General features: G+C 40.9%; 1 protein-coding gene across 5 annotated transcripts in view; it reads right to left on the bottom strand.

Moving 5' to 3' along the window:
• Positions 1-4,267: 4,267 nt before the first annotated feature.
• IGSF9B (immunoglobulin superfamily member 9B) overlaps positions 4,268-25,241 on the bottom strand; it is a 130,841-nt gene continuing 109,867 nt past the window's right edge. For 3 of the 5 annotated variants that reach the window (XM_089537670.1, XM_089537671.1, XM_089537674.1), the window contains 2 exons: positions 9,682-9,803; positions 4,268-8,854 (listed from right to left, as the gene is read on the bottom strand). In XM_089537670.1, the coding sequence (XP_089393796.1) occupies positions 8,631-8,854; positions 9,682-9,803 (346 nt within the window). In that variant the 3' untranslated portion in view covers positions 4,268-8,630. Of the gene's footprint in view, positions 8,855-9,681; positions 9,804-23,259; positions 23,306-25,241 lie in introns of those variants that run through there. The other 2 variants (XM_089537672.1, XM_089537673.1) reach the window with 2 other exon arrangements.

The following is a 25,241-nucleotide window of genomic DNA, read 5'->3' as shown; positions in this document are numbered from 1 at the left end:
CAGCAAAAGTCCAGCGGCACCTTAAAAGTCAACAAATTTTGTTTGGCCCATACTTTTGTGGGCTGCAGCATACTTTATCAAACATCAGAGGATTGCAGTCCAGAAAATCTTCTGCCAAGATAAAATCAGTCTTTGTTTTTTGCTGCCATAGATTATCATGCCTAACTGCCATTAAAATTATCAATTAATTAATACTTTTAATTTAATCTATTAATTTTCATTAATGCATGGAGGTTCTAGGAGTCCATGCTGCATTCGGGCCAGGTGACTGAGCATTAAAAAGCCTTGGCCATATTCCATGTGTACTTTGTCTTACAAAACAGTCGTCGCTGTGCCAGTCCTCCCTAGTTATGTCCTCCTCAGCTTGGAAAAGTCTTGAAAAACATCCTCCATGAGGTTTTGAAATATCTTTTTACCTATTGTGGCACGATATTTATGGAAGGAAGGGGATGAAGGACAAGAGGATTAATGATTAATTCTTTGTTGCCCAGCTATGATCCCATTCCCCCCTCCATAGTTCAATTAGACTTGAAAAAAGGCTTGCCACTGAAGTAAATGAAGTAAATGGAGTACCCGCCAACATTTCACAGATTAAAACTGGGACATGTGTGGCCAAGTAACATTAGAGTGCTGTCAAGGTGGCAAAAATGGTTAATGAGGCAGAACACACAAACTGCGAGGCTGCAGCAGTTTGCTTTTGCCAGAGTCTACTGGGAAAGGCAAAATTATCTTTTCTCCCTCTGCTGAGATAACTGAGTTCAAACTATTTTGGCACTTTGAACTCAAGAAGATAAGACCGAGTAATATTAGAATTGGAATAGAGATAAAAGTGATATAATTATGAAGAAATATTCAGAAAGTTAGAGGTTTGGGAGGTCTTTTTATTGTTTACTCTTAATGTTAAGGTAATGTAAGGTGGTGTATTGTATTGCAAATGTTTATATGTTTCGTTTTATGGTTTTGTTTGCCATTATATATTTATTTTAAAATTCATGTTGAGTATGGTAACTCTTCAAGAAATGTTTATTGCATAAAAATAAATTAATAAAATGAAGCTGAGCATGAAAGAGGATAGTGGGAGGAGGAGGAGAGAGAAAGTGGGACATTTTAAAAGCAGCTGAACAAGTGGGATGACAGAGCATTAATTGAGACTGTCCCTGTTGAATCAGGACATCTGGAGTGTATGTATTTTCTGCAGCTGAGAGGATGGACAAGGAGAGGAGGACCTAGGCCAGTATGGGAAGCTCTGTAGGCCTTAGATCATGCCCAAGAACCTTCTACCATGCGGATGGCTACAAAACAAGGGAAGAGCTTGAAAGTTAAAATTCCTCCAGTTATAGAAAGCTTTGTTATTTTAAACAGGTAACTAGATTTTACAAACTACTACTTCCCTGTAGTTGCGCTCTCTCTATATATCTCTCTCTCTCATTCTGCAAATACTATATAATTTGCGCATTACAGTAAAATACCATGATATGCCATCCCTTTTGATCACTGCTAAATGCTCAGATGAACATGATGTCATAGTTGCATTCGGAAAGGGTAGACTTAGCCTGTCAATGGGCCCGAACAGACAGGCCAAAATAAAGCTGTTTCGGGTTACTTTGGAAGTATGCTGTTTAAATGACGCACATATCTTAAGAGGCCACAAGCTGTGTCAAAGCTACACTGCAGTCCTTAGGATTGGAGCATGGCTTTGGTGTGGCTTCTGACCTCTTAGGACACATGCGCCATTTAAACAGCATATCTCCAAAGTAATCCGAAACAGCTTTATTTTGGCCTGTCTGTTTGGGCCCAAAGTCTAGCAGCATCTACCAAAATAGACAGAAACTCTTCATGCAGTCTTCAAGAACTGTCAACATGCAATGCCTTGTTCAAGTGGATGAAATCTGTAATTGATTCAATGCATACCAGCATCTCACTTAATTCTTCAAAAACCCCTCCCTCCAAGTTCTGATCAGAAAGGAGAAAGGAAAATAAATAAAGAAATACAGTTCTATTAAGCCTGCAGTGGAAAACCATCCACGATCCGAGGACTGAAATTGCCTTGATGAATCAAAGCTGTATAAGCTATACAAACTGTGAACGCGTTGAAGCAGGGGGAAATAATGATATAATTGTTTCCATTTGCATTCTCAAAAAAGGAGGACGGGAAGGGAACAAAAACTGTGGTAGACCACAATGAAAGACATTCTCGCTGCCGGTGTTCTTTCATATTTTCCCTAATGCATTTTGCTGTACCCCTAGGACTTTCACAAAAAATAATAATAACAACAACAACAAGAATATCAGGAGAAGCATTACAATGGGGATAGCTGTAATATCACTGATAATAATTTTGACCGTGACAGTATGCAAATCTACTTTCTTGAAAATAAAAAGGATATTAAATTGAGAAATATCTAAACATCTAGCAAGCTTGTCAAAATTTAAAAGTCTCAGGTCTCAAGGATTCCAAGGAAACTTTCTTGAAGAGGTTTGTGAAGGCCAATGTAAAAAGGCCACAAAAGTGGATGTATTTGTGACCAAGAGAACACAACTGTATTATTTTTTGACTAGGGATAAACACATATTCCCATTTTATCTGGTAGGGTTCATATCAACCTAGTGTGACCTTCAGAAAGCCAAAATATCATTCAATACATATTTCCTTGCAAGCATGTCCTATAGGAATCACAAGACTTGCTCCTAATAAAGTGTGCATCAGATTGGGTTCCTTTGCTCACTTAAATCTTAATAAACATTAATAGTGTTGGGCAAATGGCCAATTTTTAAAATGCCCATATGTATTCAAATCCTAGTACAAATACATATATCCTCTTTCACAACAAAATGGGACCTTCCATGTTTGAACATGCCAATAACAGGTGGAAGACACTGGAAAATCAGTTACTCATCCCTTGCCTTTGAAACACTTAACAATGTAGTGTAGCTTAACTACACTAATATCTTGGTGGCATTCACAGTAGCTGATTTTCCATGGAATTATTACTGGAGGAACATCCATTACAAATTAAGGGGCTTCTTTTTAAAGCTATTTGATGTGGGGACCAACAGGACTCCCTCCCCAGTGTGGTACCATATTTGTATCCATTGGGAACAGTTGTTTCTTTCTTTCCTGGAAACTCTACAGTGACCGACACCTGAACTGACAGCTGAAGGCTCATGGACCACCATTTTTAGTAGTACTGATCTAGAGGACAAGTTGCTCCAGTCCACCACACAAGTTTCAAACAATGACTTACAATGTGGAGCAGATGTCCATTAAGCAAGAACCAAAATTTCCAAGTTTCCTCTCAACATGGTTTCACAATTCTTGGGACGCGGACTAAATCTATCCATTTTTACTTACTGCACTCACATGCCAACTTTCTCCAAAAGAACTCAATGTTGCATACTCATGGGTACCAAATCTCTCACCCAGACACAGACAAGACACAAATCTGTTTAGCCTTAAAGTATACAAATGTTATCCTTTCATCTGTGGGAGTTTCCACACTTACAGAGAGCACTGACAACACTTCACCTTAGTAAAATGGGCTTGCCAAGGGAAAACCCAGTTACAGATAGTATGAGTAATTAAATCTCTATGGACCTTGGAATGGAGGATGCTCTCAAGGAAGTTACTAGGATAATTCTCAGGGATCTTTACATCTAAGAAATAAATAGTAAGAGTCCCATAGATAGTTAGCATGGGGAGAGGAAGCCAGTCCACTTCTCCCCCCACCACAATAAATGAATAATCCTAAATTTATTTTTGAATTGGAAGAAACATGGGAAATTAATCTTACATTAATCTTACCCTGGAAGTTGTTATTTCTAGAAAAAATGATGATGGGCCTTTTCACCCATGCACCTGAAAGTGTGCTGTTTCCACTTTCCCTTTTGATGAAACCACTTTGAAATGTCAATGTAAAACTTGTTAGCCAAAATTCTTGTTTTCATTACATATACCTCTCCAGAGTAAGTTCAAACCTTTTACTCGGCATTAAAAACCTCTCTATATAATTCCTTAATGTTCACATAAATAGCACAAAAAGGACTCCGCAGAACAACTGAAGCACCATGTGTAAAAACATCATTACTTCTCTTGCCTCTACTGACACCTTTAGAGTCTTGTAGCATTTTCAGGTCCAAATAAAAAGATCCCACAAAATGGGTCTCTACCCAAGACCTTGATAAGCAGCTGCACACAAGACACAGCACTGGACTAAAGGGAGGAATGGCCCTGACTCAGTATAAGGTAATTTGATATGTTTAAAATAGCCATAGTAAAAATGACCAGGCCTCTCTTTATTTTAAATGAACCAAAGGAATCTCAGGAAGCACAGCAGGAGGAAATTCTGTGCAAATAAGCAGAAATCATTCCACGGCTTAGGTTGTCACCCACATTTCCTGAACCTGTCACAAAACAGAATACCATCTTTATAAAGAAAACCTGACAAAGTGAAGTTTGGGGCTGCAAATCCAAAATGCACTTGGAAGATAGTTCCACTGAAGTCAGTGGGACTTTTGCGTGAAATACACACAGGGTTGTGCATCAAGTATCCCATCGTATGGGGAAGAACCTGGAAGTAGTATTTGCTCTTGTCCCTTAGAGAAAGGGGTGTTCTTTTAATACTACTGCTACTACTACTACTATGACTACTACCACATTACTACAACTACTAATATTAGTCAGCATTTGCAACTTTCTCAGTAGACTCTGAAAGGATTTTACAAAGTGCTTTTAGTACTATTACCCCTGATACATGGGGGGGAACACTGAGGCATTAGGCAGGTGAGTTGCATGCCTTTTCCATGTGACCTTGGACACTGAGCAGAACCAGGAAAGAGAATGCATGCCTTCAACCCTTAACTGGCTTCTTTAGCTATTTTCCTAACAGGAGCCCATGTAACCTACAGGCAATATCTTGATTTTCACAACATACAACTGGGATGCCAAACCTAACCCTGATAAGGACACCAAGGTGCTATCAGCAAAATGGAGGCTGATATATTGCTTCAGAGGATGAGTGCAGCTGATTAAAAGCCGCAGTATCCATCACATCCAGTCTAAGGATGGACTCAGATCAACACACAACAACGCTACAGTTTATATCATAGCCTATACCATGCATTAGTACTCCAGCTCTACTTCTTGCCTATTCTTCCCAACCCTCTACAAATCTTGCACTGCATTAGAGAGGAACAAGCTTCTCTACAAATGGCACGGATAAAAGACGAAGGTTAAAAGTTTGTAACTGAGAATTGCCATAGATCTACATAATCAGTGATACTTGGGACTTTAAAATAAAAATCTCTATAACCATCAGGCTGCCCCACAAGCAGCTCTTAAAATTATACAGGAACATGTAGGTATTTCAAAATCAGTTTGACTGAGAAAATAAAAAAGCTCATCAATGATATACAAGCCTGCAGGCATACTAAAGCAGCTCATATTCTAGCCAAGGACATAACTGTACCCACAAATATTAATGTACACCATTGTATCCATTCACCCGTTCCCCTGGACTTCCTGCCAACATGGCTAATATTATTTAGCTGTGGCCTGGATTTGCACCAACTAAGGCAACCACACCCTGATAGCTACTCACTGTGGACTTGCCAAGAGTTCAGCTGGCCTTCTGGTTGGTGAAGTTCCAAATATGCAGACAGAATAGAAATTTAACGGACATTCATTCTGGGTTTATTGACTGATTGACTGATTGCTTGATTGGTTGATTCTGCCTTTCCGCCAAGTACTTCCAGATGACATATATGGCCCTCCTCTCCACCACCATCATGACATCTATCCTGTGAGGTGGATCACATTGACAGTGTGACTGGACCAAGGGCATACAGAGAGCTTTGTGGTAGAGTGGAATATACCTGGAAATGTTGCTTTTTGGATTATAACTCCCAGAATCCATGGCCAACATGACAATGGACAAATGCTGACTGTGTGGATTAATGTGAAAACTGAAAGGAATGGAATACCTGGCAAAACCGTGTAAAGTGGAATGGAAAAGAAATGGACTTGTCCATCTCTACATCTGGATCTGGGCTCCTCCAACTTTAGTTCACCAACCTGCCCATACCACCAAGCTAGCTCAGTGGGTGAATATAAATGGCTAGTCTGGCTCAGTTTGGCTTGGTAGGTCCAAATGACAGAAGCTTGTTTTAACAGACTTTACACAATCCTAGAAGTCAACTACTATGTGAAAACCATCTCAGTAGCCCTCCCACACCATATATATACCTTCTCACCCCAGTACACCAGCTCATCTGGATGGAGCCAGAGCAATTACATTGCTAAGGAGAAAAAAACAAATCAAACCCAGGCCCACTATTCCAGGAGGAAAAAGTCCATATACACCTGGATGGGTGGGTGGGATTATTTACTGTAAAGCAGGTGAAGTAAAATAAAAAATCCTTAAGCATCAATCACAGATGGAAAGCAGGATTGATGATAGATGTAAATATGGACACAAGTGATGCTTGAGAAGCATAAGGAATTGAGTTCCCCTAGTTGCTACCCGGAATAAATTCTGTACTCAGCAATGAGAGATGAAAAATTACATTCTAAAATTGCTTTACGTAATCCCTGCTGTGTCTCTGCTACTGCTACACTCCTGCAAGTGTAAATGGTTGTATACTAAACCTCCAGGAGAGTGACACAGTAGAGTCCTGAGGTGGTAGAATTAGGCATACCACTCCAGACTACATAGGAGGGTGTGCAAAGTGGTTTTTGTTGTTGCACCTTCAAGCCATTTTGGACTTATGGCAACCCTAAGGCAAATCTATCTTGCGGGTTTCTCGGAAAGATTTGTTCAGAAGGCGTTTGCCTTTGCCTCTCTCTGAGGCTGAGAAAGTGTGAGTTGCTCAAAGTCATCCGGTAGGTTCCCATTGCCTGAGCAGGGATTTGAACCCTGGTCTCCCAGTGTCCTAGTCCAACTCTCAAACCGCTACACCACACGTACTCCCACACTGCAATTTTGGAAGGTGCGGTTTAAAAAGAATAAAGCATTCCTAACACAAGGTGGGTTTTTATTTCTTGTAAAAAAAAATCTAATAAATTAGCCCATCAGGCAGAAAGTCTTCAAGCCTGGTCTTCCCTTCTCATAAGCTAGTTCTCAACTTGTCATTAACTTTGTTGGGCAATATATAAAAATGTAAATCTGGGTTATATAACCTGATTAGTATTAATTCTACCATTTCATTCTGCCACATTGCATACCACACTCAATTTTGCGTCTGGGCAGCAAAAACAGATTAGAAGCAACAGACGTCACAGCAGAACCTTGCTTTGTCACACTTAGACACAAAAGGTTTAACAACTTCTCCTCACTTCAGCAAAGACCATGTGAACAGAGGCACCGATGCAGTAACATTTTGTAGTACTAGGACTATTTTTTATGGAGTACTACAGTACAGATACTAGTATATCATCACCATTAGCATTTTAAAACTAGCCAACCTAATCCTACAGTTTGTCAGAAAGTACAACTGGGGGGGGGGGGTGCAGTTTCAACAAGCTTCTTTTCTAGTCTGAAAACAGAAATTGTCCCACCCTTTAAAATGTAATTGAAGAAGGCTCCCATGTACATAATTCCATTGAGTAAAACACAATACATATTCTAATCCTAGGTCTTCAGTTGACAGATAAGAAAGTAAACTATAATTTGTATTTTCATTCCAAATATTTTGACATCAAAAAGCTGTGACAGTTGAAATAAGCAAGTTATTCTTTGTGTGTGTGTGTGTGTGTGTGTGTGTGTGCATGTGTATGCTGGTAAGTTTCCCATTATGATTTCTGAAGCACTTTAATAAAATCAACAGATCTAGCGGGGCATCAATCTTAGCTTGAAATTTTTGTTACTAAATAGCAACCTATGACATCCCAACCCTCTCCTTGAATTACGGTAGCTTGCTCTTTCCCCAGTGTTTTCTACCTACGTTAAACACACACTGTATAAATATACATTGTATCCTGCATCTATGTTTTTTTTCTTTTTTTAAAAAAAAACATTTCTATTCTATGTATAATTTTGGAAACTAGGTTGTCATTTTTTTTTTATCCTGCTTCAAAGACGCACACAACTGAAGCTACAACACAGAGAAAAAGGTTTCAGGCTCACCAGATTCTTACAAAAGCTGCCCACTTTAAAGATCTCTGACCCTCTGCCTTAGATCTCCATGCTCCTAACTCTTACACTGCGGAATATTAGCAAGAGATCCAAACAAAGCTAATCAACTGTAACCTGGGATGTGTTTCTTGTTCTCCATCCCATTCTCTTGGTAATCCTATCATCACGGATTGTATTGCAACTGAGGATGCTGTAGGGAGAAACAAAGCTCTCCCCACAATGGTCAAAGACGTGATGCTGGGTTGTCTTCTAGCAAGTACCATACAAGAGTCATGCGCATTGTATGCAACATTAATTGCTTATTAGGCACATTCCCTCCCTCTGCTGGTACTCAAACACAAGACTGAAGCCCATATCCCCCTGTTAATATTAGCCACATGCACCTGTGCTTCAGCTTCTTCTCTCCCCACCATTCCACCACAGATTCTGTTGGATCACAAGATAGTTCTGCCCTTTCGCCCTCCCTGTTTCTCCCTTGCCCCTCCTCTGGCTGGTGCTACTCTAAAGTAATGTTGCATGCCCACTGGAATCATCATGGTCCACACTATTGAGAATGGCTGTCTGGTCTTCAGGAACCTGCCGATGGCAGAGGTCATCTTTTAGTGCTGAGAGGCGAGCAAAGGGATCTTGGCGAGGGTGCCTCTTCTTCTTTCGGAGACAGACAGCTTCGTCGGGCCACAGTACCTGAGAGTTAGGATGTTGCTGAACCTGGGAGGCAGAACCATCTGAAGAGGAAAGTGAGAAAGAAAGAAGAAAAAGAAGATGGTTAATCATTTGTAAACCTCTGTGTGGGCAAGACAAGAGAACACATGGCAATTTGTGCTTAAACCAGTAACAAAAAGAAAAGAGAAAAAAATGAGAGATAAATTCAATATATAATCTAGGATACAATCATATTTTTTTAGCAGATGAAAAATCTGAGTGATTTGAAAGGAAAAGGAAAGTAATGCTGGTGAGGGCAGGGAAAAGGAAGGGTTTGCTCTATGCGGAGAAGAGAATATGGAAGAAAATGTAGCTTATGGGATTGCTGCGAGGATGGATGAGCCTTAGGAATATGGCAGGCTTTCATCTAAATAAAGATGCAATCAAGAGAAAAATAAATATAAAGGAGGAGGAGTTAGGAGAGATAACAGAGGAACTGGGGTAGGAAGGAAAAAACAAGAGACGCTGGGACTGAGCTTAAAGATCAATAGGGAGGGTTGCCAGATAGCCACTAGGAAACTATGCAAAGTACCAGCTGGGGCAACATAGAAAGAGATTGGGGTGGGGTGGGGGGCTATAAACTACCTTTGAACTAAGGAGTGGAGATTAATGTTACTGAGGGTAGGGGACCCTAGCAAACAGATCTTTCAGTTCTGAAGATCCAAGGAACAGGACAACCCAGTGACCTCTCAGACAGGTCCAAGCCAGGACAGAGTAACAACTTCCAGGCCAAGAAGCAGAAACAATTCCCATTACAAGTCATAGACTTCAATGAGCATTGTGCTTGGCCCAAAGTGAGGGGAGCATCAGGAGGGAGATTAGCCGGGAGTCTTGTGTTCCTCGCACTCACTGATTTGTTTTTTGGATTTCGAGGAGCCCTTGGATGACTTTTTGGGCTTCTTTATCCGCTGGTATTTCAGAGCTTCAAGCCTCTCAGGTGCAGCAGCGCTCCGGGTTGGAGATGGACGTTTTCTAGAAAGACAAAGCAGACAAGCGCCATCAGTGGCCCCCTGCCATATTCTGTCTCAAGGGAGGTCTCTCTAATGGGAAAGAGAGTGTTCAACCTCCACCAGGTTTGTCATGTAGAAGGAAAAGATGAGGAGGCCCTCAAATGATGGACTAACTGGGTCTACCCCACCACACTGGTGCTGGAGGTGAAACCAGATTCTCACCTCTTCACATATATCTTTAAAAGTTATCTCCCCAGCTCCAGCCCCAGCCCCACAACCAAACCTGCCATTTTTTTCTCTAGGGATTGTCATTTTTATGCCCCATAGTAAATGCTGCTAAGGTCGAACCAGGCAAAGGTTGTAGGAAGACATTAGGACTCCAAACCCTGGCCACTCCTGTGAACAGAATCAAACTCCTGAAAATAACTGAATCATGCTGGAAAAAAATATATAGAATAGGCACCGAGGCTCTTAGCTTAAAATTATCTGCAAATTTTAAAAATGAAAGAATAATTAACGTGGCAGCTGCTAATGATAGATAAGGCACTTTTTGGAAGGAAAGGGAAGAGAAAAAACCCAAAAGGCACATACAGGTGTTCAGTGATGGGACAGATTATGAAATCTAGCAGCAAGTGATGCACGCTGACTCCATAGCACAAAAGAGAGAAGATTGGAGGAGAAACATGGCAGGGTTGACAGATGTAATGAGGATCTTTTACACGCCAAAACATCCTTCATATGTTTCCTGGAATTCACCTTGACAAGTTCTAAAAATTCATCACAGGTTGCATACAACACACAGGTTACAAGGAGAAGAATTCTTCCAAATTGTCTTGAAAGTCATAGTCAGAAACGACAGATGTTTTAGGCCAGCAACGTTCCTTCATTCAGTATAAAGATATATCTAGGCCATTATATTATTCAAAATGATTTTGGAAAAATCCCAGTGCTTTAAGTGACTGGATTTGCTGCATGCATGCACTGAGACTGTGGCTCTCCACATGCTGATAAGACTGCAACTTCCATAAACTTATGCCAGAACAGCCAATGGCAAGGATGATGGGAACTTTATACCAATGTAATGGACTAAAGCAATATAATGGAAAGCCACACATTTCTCCTGCCACCAGCTACCATACGCTATGGGCCTCCAGTCAAAAATCACAGCTACAACACCTCTTGTATAGCTCTGTGGTTTCTTACACCAGGACCTTCTCTTTAATGGAGACAAAGGGAATCCATGTCCAAAGGATCACATGTAGCTTGCTGGTACCCTTCTACTTTCTGATTGAAGGTGGTTATTTGGCCTTTTTAAAATGTGACAAAACACAGAATTATAAAGCAGGAATGATATTTATTGAATTGTATACTTCTGGCGTTCTCATATGTAGACTCAAAAGGAGGTCCTTCAGTGACTGATAATGTGAATGAAACAGCAGCAGTTTCTGATGTCATGAAATTTCAATGTTATTTACGTCGTCATCTGCCCCCATCTTCCATTCTACTTCACTGTTGACAAAATGTCTTACAAGATAACAGTACTTACATTGACCCATGCATAAGTTGACTCATGTTTTTGGGTCAATTTTTTGACCTAAATTTCTAGACTTATACATGAGTATATACAATATATCACGCTCAGGGGAAGGCACCGTAAACCTCTGAATAAGTATTGCCAAGAAAACCCTGTGAAAACCTTTTAGCAAGAAAACTCTTTAGCAATGCCTAAGTCAGAAACAACTTGAAGGCACACAACAACAACAGCAACAACCTCTTCTATCCTCACTCATTATAACTTTGAGCTATATGATCATTCTGGGAGAAAAAGGGGACTTATTATATTTTATAACACTGAAAAAAAATCCTATCTTTTAATGATAGAAATAGAAAGTATTAATATGTTGTCCAATCAAGATGTTCAAAAGAGAAATATTGATTACCGTGCCACAATCTAGATTAACAGTAAAAGAAATGAAGACCAAGGTTCTACCAAAACAAAAAACAAAACCCCAAAACACCTGTCAGAAACTACTGACAAGTTCACAGAATCTGTATAGAAATACTGCAAATAAGATATTTGTGTCTGGTCCCAGCATTGGGTAGTCAGAGGAAAATTTATTCAGTGATGATACTCATTTTACGTTTGGTAGTATCTAAATTACATTAGACAACTATTCCATAAATATGTTAATGGAGTAAATTTCAACCACCCACTAGAAATTACATCCATACCACAATCAGAGCTAAGCGACTCAGCTCTAGAACTTTCTGAATGGAGGCTCTGCGCAGGCGCAAAACCCATTTGTGTGAAGAACAGAGAAGATGAAGAAGAATCTGTTTTTATTTCTCAGCAAACAACAGCCCTTCTATTGTAATAAGATCCAGAAGGATAGCTATGGTAGAATGCTGTAGCAAACATAACAAAGATGTTTGCAGCATCTGAGGGACCGAGCAGATGGCCCAGGATATCATGGGATCAGCCCATACTGTTCTGCCCCAATGCTTACTTAGGTTTGTTTCTGGGTTGACATGGGGGCAGGTAGGATGTCTACATGCCCATCCCTGTGCCAAACCAAGACCTGCTACCAGAACACACTCCTTACCTTCCCGCTGTGTCACTTGTACTGAGAAGCCCCTCATTGCCATGTCTCACACAGAAATAGGGCACCTGGCCACATGGGTGCAGCCAGGAGTCCTGTTTCTGTATCAGACTTTGTATGGCTTCTGAATACAAGCAACAGTACAGCAAGCTAAGAAGCAGGGGAGGCTGTCTAAACAGCTGGGAGTTGTAGCAACCAGGGGTCAAATTATTCCAGGGTAACAGCTGTTTACCACGGGATCAGGCTGGATCCTCTGGATCCATGTCCAGTCTGACAGAATCAGGTTCAGAATGATCATATAGCTCAATCAGGTTTTAGCCTGTGTCATCTGAACTAGATGACATGAGGCCAGGTGGAACCTGGGCCTTTTGGCCTGGCTGGTCAACCCCTTAAAGATGAAGTCCTAAATTCAGTCTTAGTCCCAATTACACACACTTCCTGATGTTACAAAAAGACCTAAAATGGCCCAGATAGATCCAAATGTGGGGAAAATGCCCTCTTGTCCCCTACAGAATTTGTTGCAGTCCACAAAGACCAGATTGACGGTGACCTCCCAGAGGACTTTTTCCGCAATCGCTCCCACTTTACAGAATGGCCTGCTGGATGAGATCCGTCAAATTGCCAACCTTGAGAGCTTCAAGAAAGCTATCAAGACGAATCTCTTCCGGCAGGCCTTCCCGGAATAGATCCCGGCCATGTAACGCTCCCCCCACAGACATATACAAATTAAGCCTCTGCCCACCATTATTTTATTATTGTAGTATTGTTTTTAGATTTTTGTCTGTAATTTTAATGGATGGAATTGTTTAATCCTTTTTTAAGGTGGGGGAGGGGGAATTGTATATATTGCATTTTTTAAAGGTTGTACACCGCTCTGATTGTGGAAACAAAAAGCAGGATATAAATTAAAGTTTTATTATTTTATTTATTACAGGGCATTTGGGGCAGAAAAGTGTGGTTTTTTGTGTGGGGAGAGTAGATGTGGCCCTCTAAGGTCTGGAAGGTAGAGTAAGCCCCTACCTTTCCATAGTTACCCACCCCAATCTAATTTGATAACCATTGTCTTAGGGCATGTCTACATGAACCAAATGAACTGGTTTCCCCAGCCCTCATGGCACTCTGTGTTCATGACACAAGGACAAAGCCCTGAGTTGAGTGCAGTGTTTTCATTACATGAGGCCAGTTCTGCACCAAATCTGGTCCATCCCTAAACTGGATTAAAAAGACTTACTTTTTGCCCCGAATTTTCCAGGAAAATCTGGAGCACTCCGGAGCAAGTCATGGTGCCTGTTTACACATGTGTCCTAATGTGCCACCCACTTTCTGGCACAAGTTGCTCCCTCTGAGTTTGCCCAGCCAAATCAATGATGCTGAGCACCTCATTTTCAGTCTTTCAAACTCATGGTATTGGTAGTGACACTGGGCGACACATGGAGTCACTTCAGAGTATGGAAGTAAAGGTGGAATTCAGGACAGCTCTGGAGCCAAAATACTCTGAAAGCAGGCCTGAGTCTTCTTGGTTTATAAAACAGAGTATTCTGTAAGTTTGCCATATAAAATAGCCTAGATTATACAGAGATGAGACAAATTTCTTTAATGTTGAATAAATTTTTCATCATCATCATCCAATTAACAGCCTTACAAGTATTATATGAATTTAAACTAATAGTTCATTCAGTCCACAGCTCTTTGTTCACTACTTCTCAAGGGATCAAAGATTTAGGATATAATGAATGTGAAGGCAGGTTTTATGGGTCATATGTCAACATCCAAAAATAAATTCTGAATCTAGGTTCCACAGAACTGGGGCTTTTCGAATTGGTGTTGTTCCCAATTCCAAGCCAGCAAATTTAAAACCATAAGCTAGAAGAGAAGTATAATATGGCACTTCACAAAGGAAGAGAAAACATCCAGAAGAGATGCATGATTTGTCCCCTTCTGGGGAACTGGCACAGTGTCCTTGAACACTGACAATGGGCAACCGAATTGTGAAGCTCTACCAGTATGCACCAGAAGAAACCAGAAGAAGTTCTTTCTTTGCATCTTCTTTTCAGGCTGAGCATTGGAACCATTAGTCAAGAAAGACGATGTAGGGCCCTTTGCCGCAAAATGAGACACCAGGAAGCAATATGCATGTCATTATCTCAGTACCAACAGAATGGAATGGAAGAGTACCAACAGAATGGAAACAGGCCTCTCATCTTCTGGCACTCTGAAAGACAGAGAGACCCCATCCTCCTTGTAGAGGATTGATAAGTCACCTCAGACCTCCAGGAAGCAGCTGTATTTTAGTTGGGTTGTTCTACAGCAATTTGCAAATAAAAGTTGCTAACAAAACAGCAAGGAAACTCTCCCTTCCCCATCTCACGCATTTCACTACTGTGCCAGCTCCAGCAGCAGCAGTAGCAGCAGTGCAATGGGACAAGAGGGAAGCTGATAAAGAGCAGGGCACACACCAGAGAAAGGCATCCCTTCACCAGGTTTGCAAAGACATCACAGGTCATCTGCACAACAGGGTTTCACCATGCTTACAGGAGGAGCATGTAGGAGGGAAGAGGAAAGTTAGGCTGAGAAGAAAGGAGAGGGAGAAAGGGAGTAGAAGGGAGAGGGAAGGAAAAAGGAGAACTAGGAACAATGGAGTGAGAACAACAAAGCAAACTGTAAGAAGTAAATAATGATTAAAAAGAAAAGAGAGAAAAAGCACTCAGACAAGAGGACTCACAACGTCTCCAAGCCAGAGCGAGTGTGACATGCATGCAGAAGGACCAGCACAAGGACAGCCTTTAAAGGGGAAAACTGTTTTCTTCGAAAGAAAAGAAAAACCAAAAAACCCAGACAAACAGACAAGAGTCCTCAATGCTCCAAAGAAATACACCAGAGTGACACCTGTGCAGGGCACATACAAGTCCTTGACAGCCCACCTAGGCTCATCTAAGGCTATGAGCAGAAGACCCTGTCCAAGTTAAAGGAAGAACACACAGGACAGAGTTCAGTGGCGAGAGGCAATATGTGCCCACCAACTTGCTTTGTGTTTTTTGGGTTTCCCACTGCAGTGATGTGATTAATGGCAAAGAAAGACACCCTGCTCCAGGTTAATTCATGCACAGCAAAATACACTTTCACTAAAATATGTCACAACTTTAATTCTAAAAAAATCACTGTACTAAGTGACTAGCTTTTAAGGATGCAAGTATCAGCTTTGAAAAGTCATGGGAAGTAACTACTGAATTTCCAGAATATCGATGAGTGTAGAGAAGTAACAATTCAAATATCTGAGGGCAGGATTTTATTGTTCTACATCGCTTTTTGTTGCCGTCAACAAAAAGCAAGAACAATAATAAACCAATTGGAAAAAGTAAATTATGCAAACTTTTATTAACCTTGAAAAATGTGGTAAGGACATGGAATCCAGCTTTTCTTGTGGCAGAATTTGCATTACTTAGGTGCAGAACTCTAATGTCATGTATGCATGTATGTTGGGATACAAGCCTAACCTGTATTGCATGGCAAGTTATTATGCAGTAAGGAGCCAGCGTGGTGTAACAGTTTGACCATTGGTCTACAACTCTGGAGACCGAGGTTCAAATCCTTGCTCAGTAATGGAAATCTACTGGGTGACCTTTGGCAAATCACACTCTTTTAGCCTCAGAGGAAGACAAGGGCAAACCCCTCTAAACAAATCTTGCCAAGAAAACCCTATGATAGTTTCCTCATAGGGTCATCACAGGTTTGACTCAATCTGAAGGCACAAAAAACCAAAAAATGATACAAGTCATACCGCAGCAGGTATAACTCAGTTAACAAAGTACAGTAGATTTTTTTTCCTGGGCAAGACTTCTTTAACATAACATTTGGTATCTTAGATAGAATTAACATGGATGAAATAGGGATAGGCTCCTATGCTCCCCAAAGGAAGAGCACTTCGAGTGTTTCAGCAAACCTTTTCTTCAAAACTAACAACATGGGCATGTGGAATGCAACAACCAGGTCAGCTAAGCCTTGCACAAGTAAACAAAAACTTATGAGATCTTCCAAAATGCATCGAGACATGATTGTTTTTCTTTCTCTAGCTTCCACTTTTCTTAATATTTTCATTTTGGTGGCCAACCTTCTAGATCTATGGTTTCTTTTAGCACATTGAGGATAGCTGGTGAGGCAAGCTTCTCCTTTTTTCTCTGTTCTGCTGTTTATGCCTGCTCACTAAGGAATTCTAGAAGCAGCTGCTGTTTATCCTGCTGTTGTAGGCAGGCACACAGCTACACTATGACAGTAAAACCCCACTCTTTCCCTGCTCAAGCTTTATTGCATTGTTTAATGCAGATATGCTGCTACAAGCTGACACTAAAAGTCAATGTTTCTCCAGCCCTCCTTCGCCATTCTCCCAATGCGGATGCTGCTAAAAAACAAACTTCTAGCTAAACAGTGGACAAAGACAAGAAAAGTTAGGGTTGGGCAGGAATTACAAAGACTTTGTAAAAAGGAACTTCTGTGTCAGAGGCATTGTTAACTGAGGTACGCCTGTATAGTTCAGTCACAGAGGTCATGCTTTGTATCCAGAAAGTACTGTCCTTGGCATCTCCCATTAAAAGGATCAGGCAATAAGTAAAAGAAAAAGACCTCTAGAGAGAAAGCTACTTCCAGTCTGGGTGAACAATACATGACTAGATAGGAAAATAATGTGATTTTGCAAAAAGCAGGTTTCCAGGTTTTGTACACTTGTCCCTCTGTATCCACGGATTCTGCATCCATAGATTCAACCAATATTCCCAAATAATATTCCCAAATAAAATCCAAAAAAACAAGCCTTGGCTTTGCCGTTGTATATAAGGGACACTATTTTAGTGTGCCATTATATATAATAAGAATCGAGCAACCATGGATTTTGCTATCCATGGGGAGTCCTGGAACCAAACCCCAGCAGATACCAAGAGCCCATCAAAGTGATGGGGCTAGCACACATAGTGAGTAGTACTAGGCTCAGTGGGTTTAGAGCTGGGAAGACCTGGCATAAATTATTCAGGTCCTGATACTTAATGGGTTTAGATTACCTTCCAAGACAAACTGCTGAAAAACTTTTCCTAGTTCTAGGAAAAACAGAATGGTTATGTGATTGTATTTATAGTTTTATTTTATATTCCATAAACTCATCTAGAAATGGCAGTGCTCTAGATGTCTATCCAAATTTGTTTGCATTCCTTTCAGGAGAGGATCTCTTGTGCTCACAGTACTATTTCTGTCATGTTGGTTGGAGGCTTTTATACAAATCTCATAAACTATATCCCTCATCAATTTTATGGCATCATAAAAACAGGGAGGTGGTCTCACTGGCCTGCTCATAAAGACACCACTGCTTTTCACTCACTGACAACTTTACAACCCCATATCATATGGCAATCACTTGGCCCTGGTCTTTATAGGCCCCCTTTAAAAACAACCAAAAAATATCCCAATACATAGAGTCATTTTTTATCTCTCCAGCTTTCATTTATGGTAAAATAACCCAGCCCTTGTTTAAAGAGAGTCTCCTAGTAGATCAACATTACAACTCTCCACTTGCAGCCCTTTGGAGATAAAGACAGCTTACAAGCCATTTATGAAAGCTCACTAAGGGCTCAATAAAGTCCATGGTTTTTCGGGTAGCTAAGAAGAATGGCAAGAACAAGAGTTAGAGACAAACTCTTGGCAAACTACCATACAAGGCTGCCGGTCTGACATTCAATCATAATGATAGGTCATGCAGGACTGCCACGCTTCCTGCATTTATGGTTTCAATAACAGACATCTTTTAATGGGCACTTAGGGTCAAAATAGTGAATAAGAGAAATGGCAGGCAGGGAGGGGAGAATCATATAATTTTTTGGAGCAAATAGCTGCAGCTATAGTGAAGGCAGGCTTTTCATAGGATGTGTCATGGAGGTGAAGGGGTTATTCTCCCTTCATTTTCACCATGACCTCAATCCCCATCTGAGAGGCTGGTTTTATTTAATTTTATTTATTTATTTTTTAAAAAATGCATCGGCATGCTAAACATTTAACAAAATCTGTTCTTCGATCATGTGGCTGGATATATAATTGGTGAAAAATTCAAGCACAATCCCAATTTATCAAGATTGCTAAGGGCCTGCTGAGCTGACACTAGATCAGTTGAAGTTGTGCTGAATCGAAATCTCATTCATGCTAGGGGTCTTGAAAGTTTTCAAAACTGCTCTCATCCCAGCATAACATGTGCAGGTATAGAAGCTGTTTTGGGAAAGGTTTAGATATAACATAACTAGTTCTTCCTATCTCAGACAACAAAGTAACCCCTAAAATCAGCAAGGAGAAAGAGTTAGGCCAGCATAGGAGCAATTCAGAGCTAGCAGAATAGCTGCCTATTCCTAACCTCATATAGCTGACATATATTTAAGTTAGCATTGCACTATAGGGTAGAAGAAGAACCTGAGGTGGAAGAACCTGGATTTAGAACATGGGATGCTATCTTAAACTGAGTTAGATTCCGATCCATCTATTGCTTACAGTAGATGGCAGCACATCTCACTCTTTCTAAACTTTACCTGGTAATGCCAACAACTGGACTAGGCACCGTTTGAATGCAAAACACATAGTCTTGCTAGTGAAATATGTCCTCCCCACTCTCTAAACCATGTCTCTTTTCACCTGTCAATCCTACCTCTCCCCTAGAACATTTAGATCGATAATGTTATGAACTTGACAGTTTCCTGAAATAAGGACTCGTCTGAACATTAGGCAGAGTGTGGTTACCATCTCAGGCAGATGCTGGGTGCAGTGCAGTATCGCTATACTTGTGCTTCCTCCCAAGCCCTCTGGGTATTCCTCTTTCCTGGGCCCTGTTTGCAAAGGCCAAATAAACCAGCCTCCCCCTTGGCCTCTCAGGTAACACAGGTTCCAGTCCCCAAGTATGGCATGAACAATCAAGATGTCTGGGCCATTCAATACCAAAACTGGGGTGTACCCCTCTTAACACCGATTTTTAAAAGTCCCCAGTTGCTCCAGATCTTCTAAGCAGCTATTTGCACATGTGTCCTGTTGTGCCACCCCGTGTGATTGCTGCTACTACAGGTTACTTTGCTCTGAAATCAAAATGAGACAACCAGTTTTGTGATCAATGCTGGACCTCTCATTCTAATCTCAGATGCAAGTGATTCACTGCGCCTATGCCAGGCAGCACAGTGGGACACATGTGCAAACAGCCACCCAGCATCAGAACAGAGGGCTAAGGTAATGTGGGAAGGTCAAGGTAACTCTAGGGGCAGGATACTCCAGGCTGCCCCCAAAGAATACTGGCCAGTGCAGATAGCACCCTGGAGAAAATAGCTGAGTATGCCACAAAACCTTCTTTTTTCCAAACAAACTTGCCTGCTGCCTCATGTATAATATACTGTCATATCACTAGGGTTCAAAGAAGAGTAACTGCCAGTTCGATCAACTTCTGAACACAGAATCAGAAGGATGTTCCATCTTGTCCTTCAGTGCAGACAGGAAAAAGTCTTGGGCAAGCCCTGACTGAGAGGCAAGAAGAGATTTCTCTAGAATGAAATAATAACTCCTTTGGGGAGCCAGGCTCTGCAACTAGTTCACACAACTGATCCAAGATCCTGCCACTTCAGAAAGCAGGAGGATGAGAAGAGAGAAGATGCGGCTGGGATTCTTTATCATATTTGCACAAAACGGCAGCAGGCAGCAACATACCAAAGCAAAATGCTTGAAGAGTGCACAACTGCAACACAATTTAAATGCAAAAACATGAATATATAGTGGAAATCATGAACTAGATAAACTACAGCCACTGAGAATATCTAAATATGTACAAAATGTGGACTTTAAAAAAACGTTCTGTTTGCTTTGACAAATAAAAAAAAAGGTTCACTCCTCGATATGAAAGTATATAGACAGGATAATCTCTTCATAAGAGAAGATTCACTTAGCCTACAGACAGGAATTAACTGTTACATTTTTCCTTTTCTCTCTCAATTGCATAAGAATTTACCTTTGGGGCAGTCTCCTTGCCTTAAAAGGAATTTTTCACATGTACAAGATGATGTTATTCCAAAAGAAAAAATTAGATGCCAACTATTGTATCTATTCCTCATATCTATGTATTTCTCATTAATTCTTATACTTTTTGATGTTGACTGCCTCTGTGCACATTAATTCTTATCCATGTCCTGTAAGCATTTTGATGTTTAATGCCTAAGGTTGATTTAATTGGTCATTCCATATTATGCTTCTTCTCATTGTTGTTATTTACCACTGTCAGGTTGGACTTATGACAAGCCCTATGAATAAGACACTTCTAATAGCCCCAGTTCATAAAGCATACTGGGAGAAAGTGGTAAACCAGTAAGAAAAACCAATATGGAAATATCATGCCAATGGTATAGACTAGAACAGAGACTGTATGCTCACCCTTTGTTATAGTTCTTCAAAATATAGCAAGCAACTCTGGTAATGTCAACTTGGCAGAGAAGCAGAGGATGGAATGCAACAAGGGAGACAAAACTATGAGGCCTAATGCAAACATGGCTGATAAAGTGGTGCCTCACAATGCCTAATTATGGCTAGTGCTTTGTGTACTTGGAAACCTCCCAAGTTCATACAGAGTTCCTGAACTGTGAATGTCTCATTGATGTCACAAGGCCTAACACACCCCTCTGCTAAAAGGTACCCTCTATTTTCCAGTTGCCAGATAACATGGAGGTCATTGTGGGATAGTAGTAAATGACTTGTTTAGTGCACATGTTCTAAAAATGTGACCTGCTAATTAATGACACTGTATCTATGTAGAGTTAGGACGCTCTATAATTATCGTATTGAAAAGTAAATAAGCATGAATGTCTGTTTCCTTTCTTTGTGTCAATCTTTTGGGTTGCAAAACCACTGGCATCTATTGGCAGCAGCAAATAAAGCTACAAATCCTCTTCCCTCCTGTGTGGAAAACTGGCCTAACTGCACCAGAGCAAGGAACTCATATTTTTGGGGATATCGTGGTCATCAACTGCCCTCCTCAGCTCTTACAAACCGAAGGCCGCGGCTTCCTTTATTGAATTAATCCACCTGTAGTGGATTGAGCCATGTCAATCTCATGGTATGTGCAAAGTATAATAGCTTCATTTTAAGACATCTTGGTTTCTTGTAAAAGTTCGGGCCTGATTTGCTCTAGGAGCCATTTATCTTTCTAGTAGTCCATGGTATCCATACTCCTTTTGGCACTATCTCTCCACGGTAGTAGGACTGCATACTTCTATGAGGAACAAGGCTATGCTGACAGTAGCAGTGTTGCAGGTAGGGTCTTCCAAGTCAGATAGGCTTTTGCTGAGGAGCCAGACTAAATGGGCCAAAACTACAGGGCAGCAGCAGAGGGTAATTTGTATCTTTTTGGAATATTTTCAAGCCATGGGTGGTTTTATCCATGGTTGAATCCATGGATATGGAGAGCCAACTGTATTGTTTGGAACATAATTTGATGCTCGCTGCTTTTGTGTCAATCCCAGTCCCTGTTTCGCACACGATTAGGTGTTCAGTGGCTTCAATATATCAATATATTCAATATATCTAGTTCATCATTTTCATTATATAGTCTTGTATTTGTAATTACATTGTTTTGTAGTGAATGTGTTCTTTAAGCATAAATTTTGATATGCTTTCCCCTGACATCTGGTTTTCCCTATGCAAGGTTTGAAAGTTTAAAATATATAAAACCACACATACATCCAGTCTTGAGAGTCCAGGGGTATTTGTGCTGTTTGTAGAATGTAGGCCTATGCTTTTGCAGATTTTACTCTCTCTCGGTCAGATGCACCAGTGTTAATGATTATGGAAAGTGCACCCAGAGCTGCTCTTAACTAAGGAGATGTTCGATAGCCTCTGTATCTCACCATTTTTGTTTGCGTGTCCTCTACACTTTTTGTAGGACCTCAGCTCTTGCATGGTTAACCTTTTCTCCCTCTTTCACATTTCTCTCTTTCTTTTCAATGTCTGATTAATAGTTGAAGGGTGAGCCACACATACATACCCATCACCAACAGCACATGGGCTACTAAGTCATCTTCTGGGTGAGCAGCAACAAAGGCTTGGGTAGAATTGTCTCTTTATGCCTTTCAGCTATTTGAAGATGTTTATCTTTCTTCAAGCCTGAAAGTCTGTAACTGAGTGATGTGCATAAGGAGACAGCCTTGAGATAAGAGTCCCTTGTTTTTGCATTCCTGCCACTTTCCCCTATGTCAGATTAGCAAAGGGAGGGATTGGCTATAGTGCAGGATCTAGAAGTTACTGAGGTTCAGGTGGGAGACCATTCAGAGCCTACAATGTTGGTTTCAGGTCTGCACTGGGGTGGGCAAGGTGTGTTTTCTGAGAGACCCTCATCTTCTGCATTGCTGGTATCACTTCCCATTCACTTAATTGCTAATTCCAATAGACTATGATCTATTATTTTATACTGCAAACCTCTATGACTACAGTGATACTGTATATAAATATAGATAGCTAATGATAAAGTTAGCATTGCAAATCATAATATCCGGCTACATCATGGCCCTCTTCACATAAAAGCAGGCATCTCTGACTTAGTGATTTCTGCCTTAGCAGTACTTAGAGCTGAATCAAGCAGTGTTATTTGTGTAGCTGTAGAAATAAGCTTCTGTGTGGACAAGAGATAGATGTACTGCAGAACAGGGAAACCCAAAAGCCACAGAGACCTAAGTGTATAAAGGTTTGTCCTGGATTTTGCAATTCCTTATTCCCCTTTAAAGGAAAAAAAAGTTATTGAAAAAAGCCCCATTGGTATCCCTTCCCATGCCCATCTCCCCCACCACACCCCACAGCCCCAGCACCATCCTTTCAGACATTGATCACCCTTACCTATTGAGCTGAGGAGTAGCTTGTCTCGACAACACTGCCCAGATAGCTGAGATTAATCAAAAACAAAGCAGTTATCAACACCCGCACGGAGCCAAGCTCCACAAGACATCAGCAAGTCAAAAGGAAAACAAAATCCAAAAGGAAGAGTAAGGGGAAAGAAATTGAAACACAAGAAACAAACAATACTGGAAAAAGAAAAGGGGAAAGAAACAGAAATGAAAGAAAAGATGACTAAAGCTTATAGGAGTTATGGCTTCAAAGCACAGACAACAGGGAACTAGCACATAGGGCACATCTGCACTACAGACTTAAACCAGTTCAACAGTCATTTCCCCTTCCAAGACAACCCAAGAAATTGCAATTCTATGAGTAGGGTAGGGCCAGCCCCAGCACTATTAAGCAGGTGATGCAATTGATTTGGGAGTATCATTAAGAGGAAGCAAGCAGTCAATTATTTGATGATGATATTATTATTATTATTATTATTATTATTATTATTATTATTATTATTTTATCAACAGGTGAGGGGCCAAATAAAATTTCATCCTGACTAAACAAAATGTCAACAGCCTCCTGTAACACAGTAAGGACAGGCTAGGAATTGGTAATGGAAAATGTTCAGCACATTGAAAACAAAAGCACAAAAGTATCCTACTCAGTCCTACAATTTCCACGATTCTTTGGGAGAAGCTATGACCGTTAATTTGGTATGAAAACTGACATAAGGGTTGTAGTGTAGACATCCCTTCTAGAAAGTCCTGAGCTTTTCCCATAAATGAACTTTTTGAGTGTGTCCTAGATCCAGGGGGTTGGAGATTATCTATCCAAGTAAGAGGTTAGTTTCATTTTGTTAGTAGTTATGGTCACCTCAATTCTTTAGTGCAAATATACCTCTCTTGATCGACGGGCCCAATCTCCTGAAAGCAACTACCAGTCATGCTGAATGGGTTCCTAAAGAGTTAAAAGCTTCCAGGTACCAGAGAGTGTAAGTGAAATGCAAGGGGGCATTGCAAGGGTGTAAAAGCCAGCCTCCCACACTACACTCAAATGTTGCAGCTTTTTCTACAGTGACACTACCAGCAGCAACCAGTACTTGCTCACATTCCAAGCAAACCGCATGTGCTATCACCCCACCTTTCTTCTTGCTGCTCTCCCCGCTCTATGTGTGTTTGCTTCTACAAGTGTTTGCATCAAGCCATTAACCACTCTTTTACACAAGGTCAGGGTCCAAAGGGGAAGGGGAAGTTCAAATTCCACTACATGGAGAACAGAAAATTTGTTTTAACAAAGACAAAAGGATGGAAGGAGAGCACGCGCCTACAGGTGCTGTGAAAGACAGAGGTGTGGGGAAAAGAAGGAAGAGACAGAAAGAAAGACACACTTTGCCTGGTGCAACCCTGGTACCTGGAAAACCAACTGCTGGAGATAAGGCCAGCTGCAATCCCTTTCATGGACAGGATCCGAGAATGTTGGCAGCTTCCTGATTTGACTTCTGTGTGTTTTTTGATGGATTTGGTATTTTTTGTCCTCTCCTTACAAGTTGTTCCTGTGGCTAATGTCTTGTTCTTTCACTTTGCCCAAGTCTTGGGGGAGCTGCAGCACCCCTTTTGGAGATGGTGTGGTAAAAGGCAGCTTGTGTGGCCATGTTTCATTCATGGTAGATGGCAAACCCTCTCGGGGGGAAAGGATGTGATGAAGGCAAAGAGCAGCCTCAAGGCTTTAAAGTCCCAGGAAAGTAAACAGCCAGGAACTAGAAGAGGAAAATACTGGTAATTTCTGGGTTCATTTACCCAGTACAAAATAAACTCCCTGAACTTGTAATGTTTAGGCATTAGGACCTTTTTTACTCATCCCAGCACAAAACTCCCCAAAACAAAAGCAAGCCGGAATTCCTGTTTGTTGTGAGAGGGAGAATGTTTAGCTAATAAATAACCCACAAGCACAAAGATAAAGCATTCTCTTGATCTAACCTACTGAGAAGA

Source organism: Sceloporus occidentalis, unplaced genomic scaffold (assembly GCF_023333645.1).
Source record: "Sceloporus occidentalis isolate IW3139 unplaced genomic scaffold, rSceOcc1.0.p SCAF_9, whole genome shotgun sequence".
Taxonomy (NCBI): domain Eukaryota; kingdom Metazoa; phylum Chordata; class Lepidosauria; order Squamata; family Phrynosomatidae; genus Sceloporus; species Sceloporus occidentalis.
The sequence above is the reverse complement of the archived record's forward strand: the minus strand, read 5'-3'. Positions and strand labels throughout refer to the sequence as shown.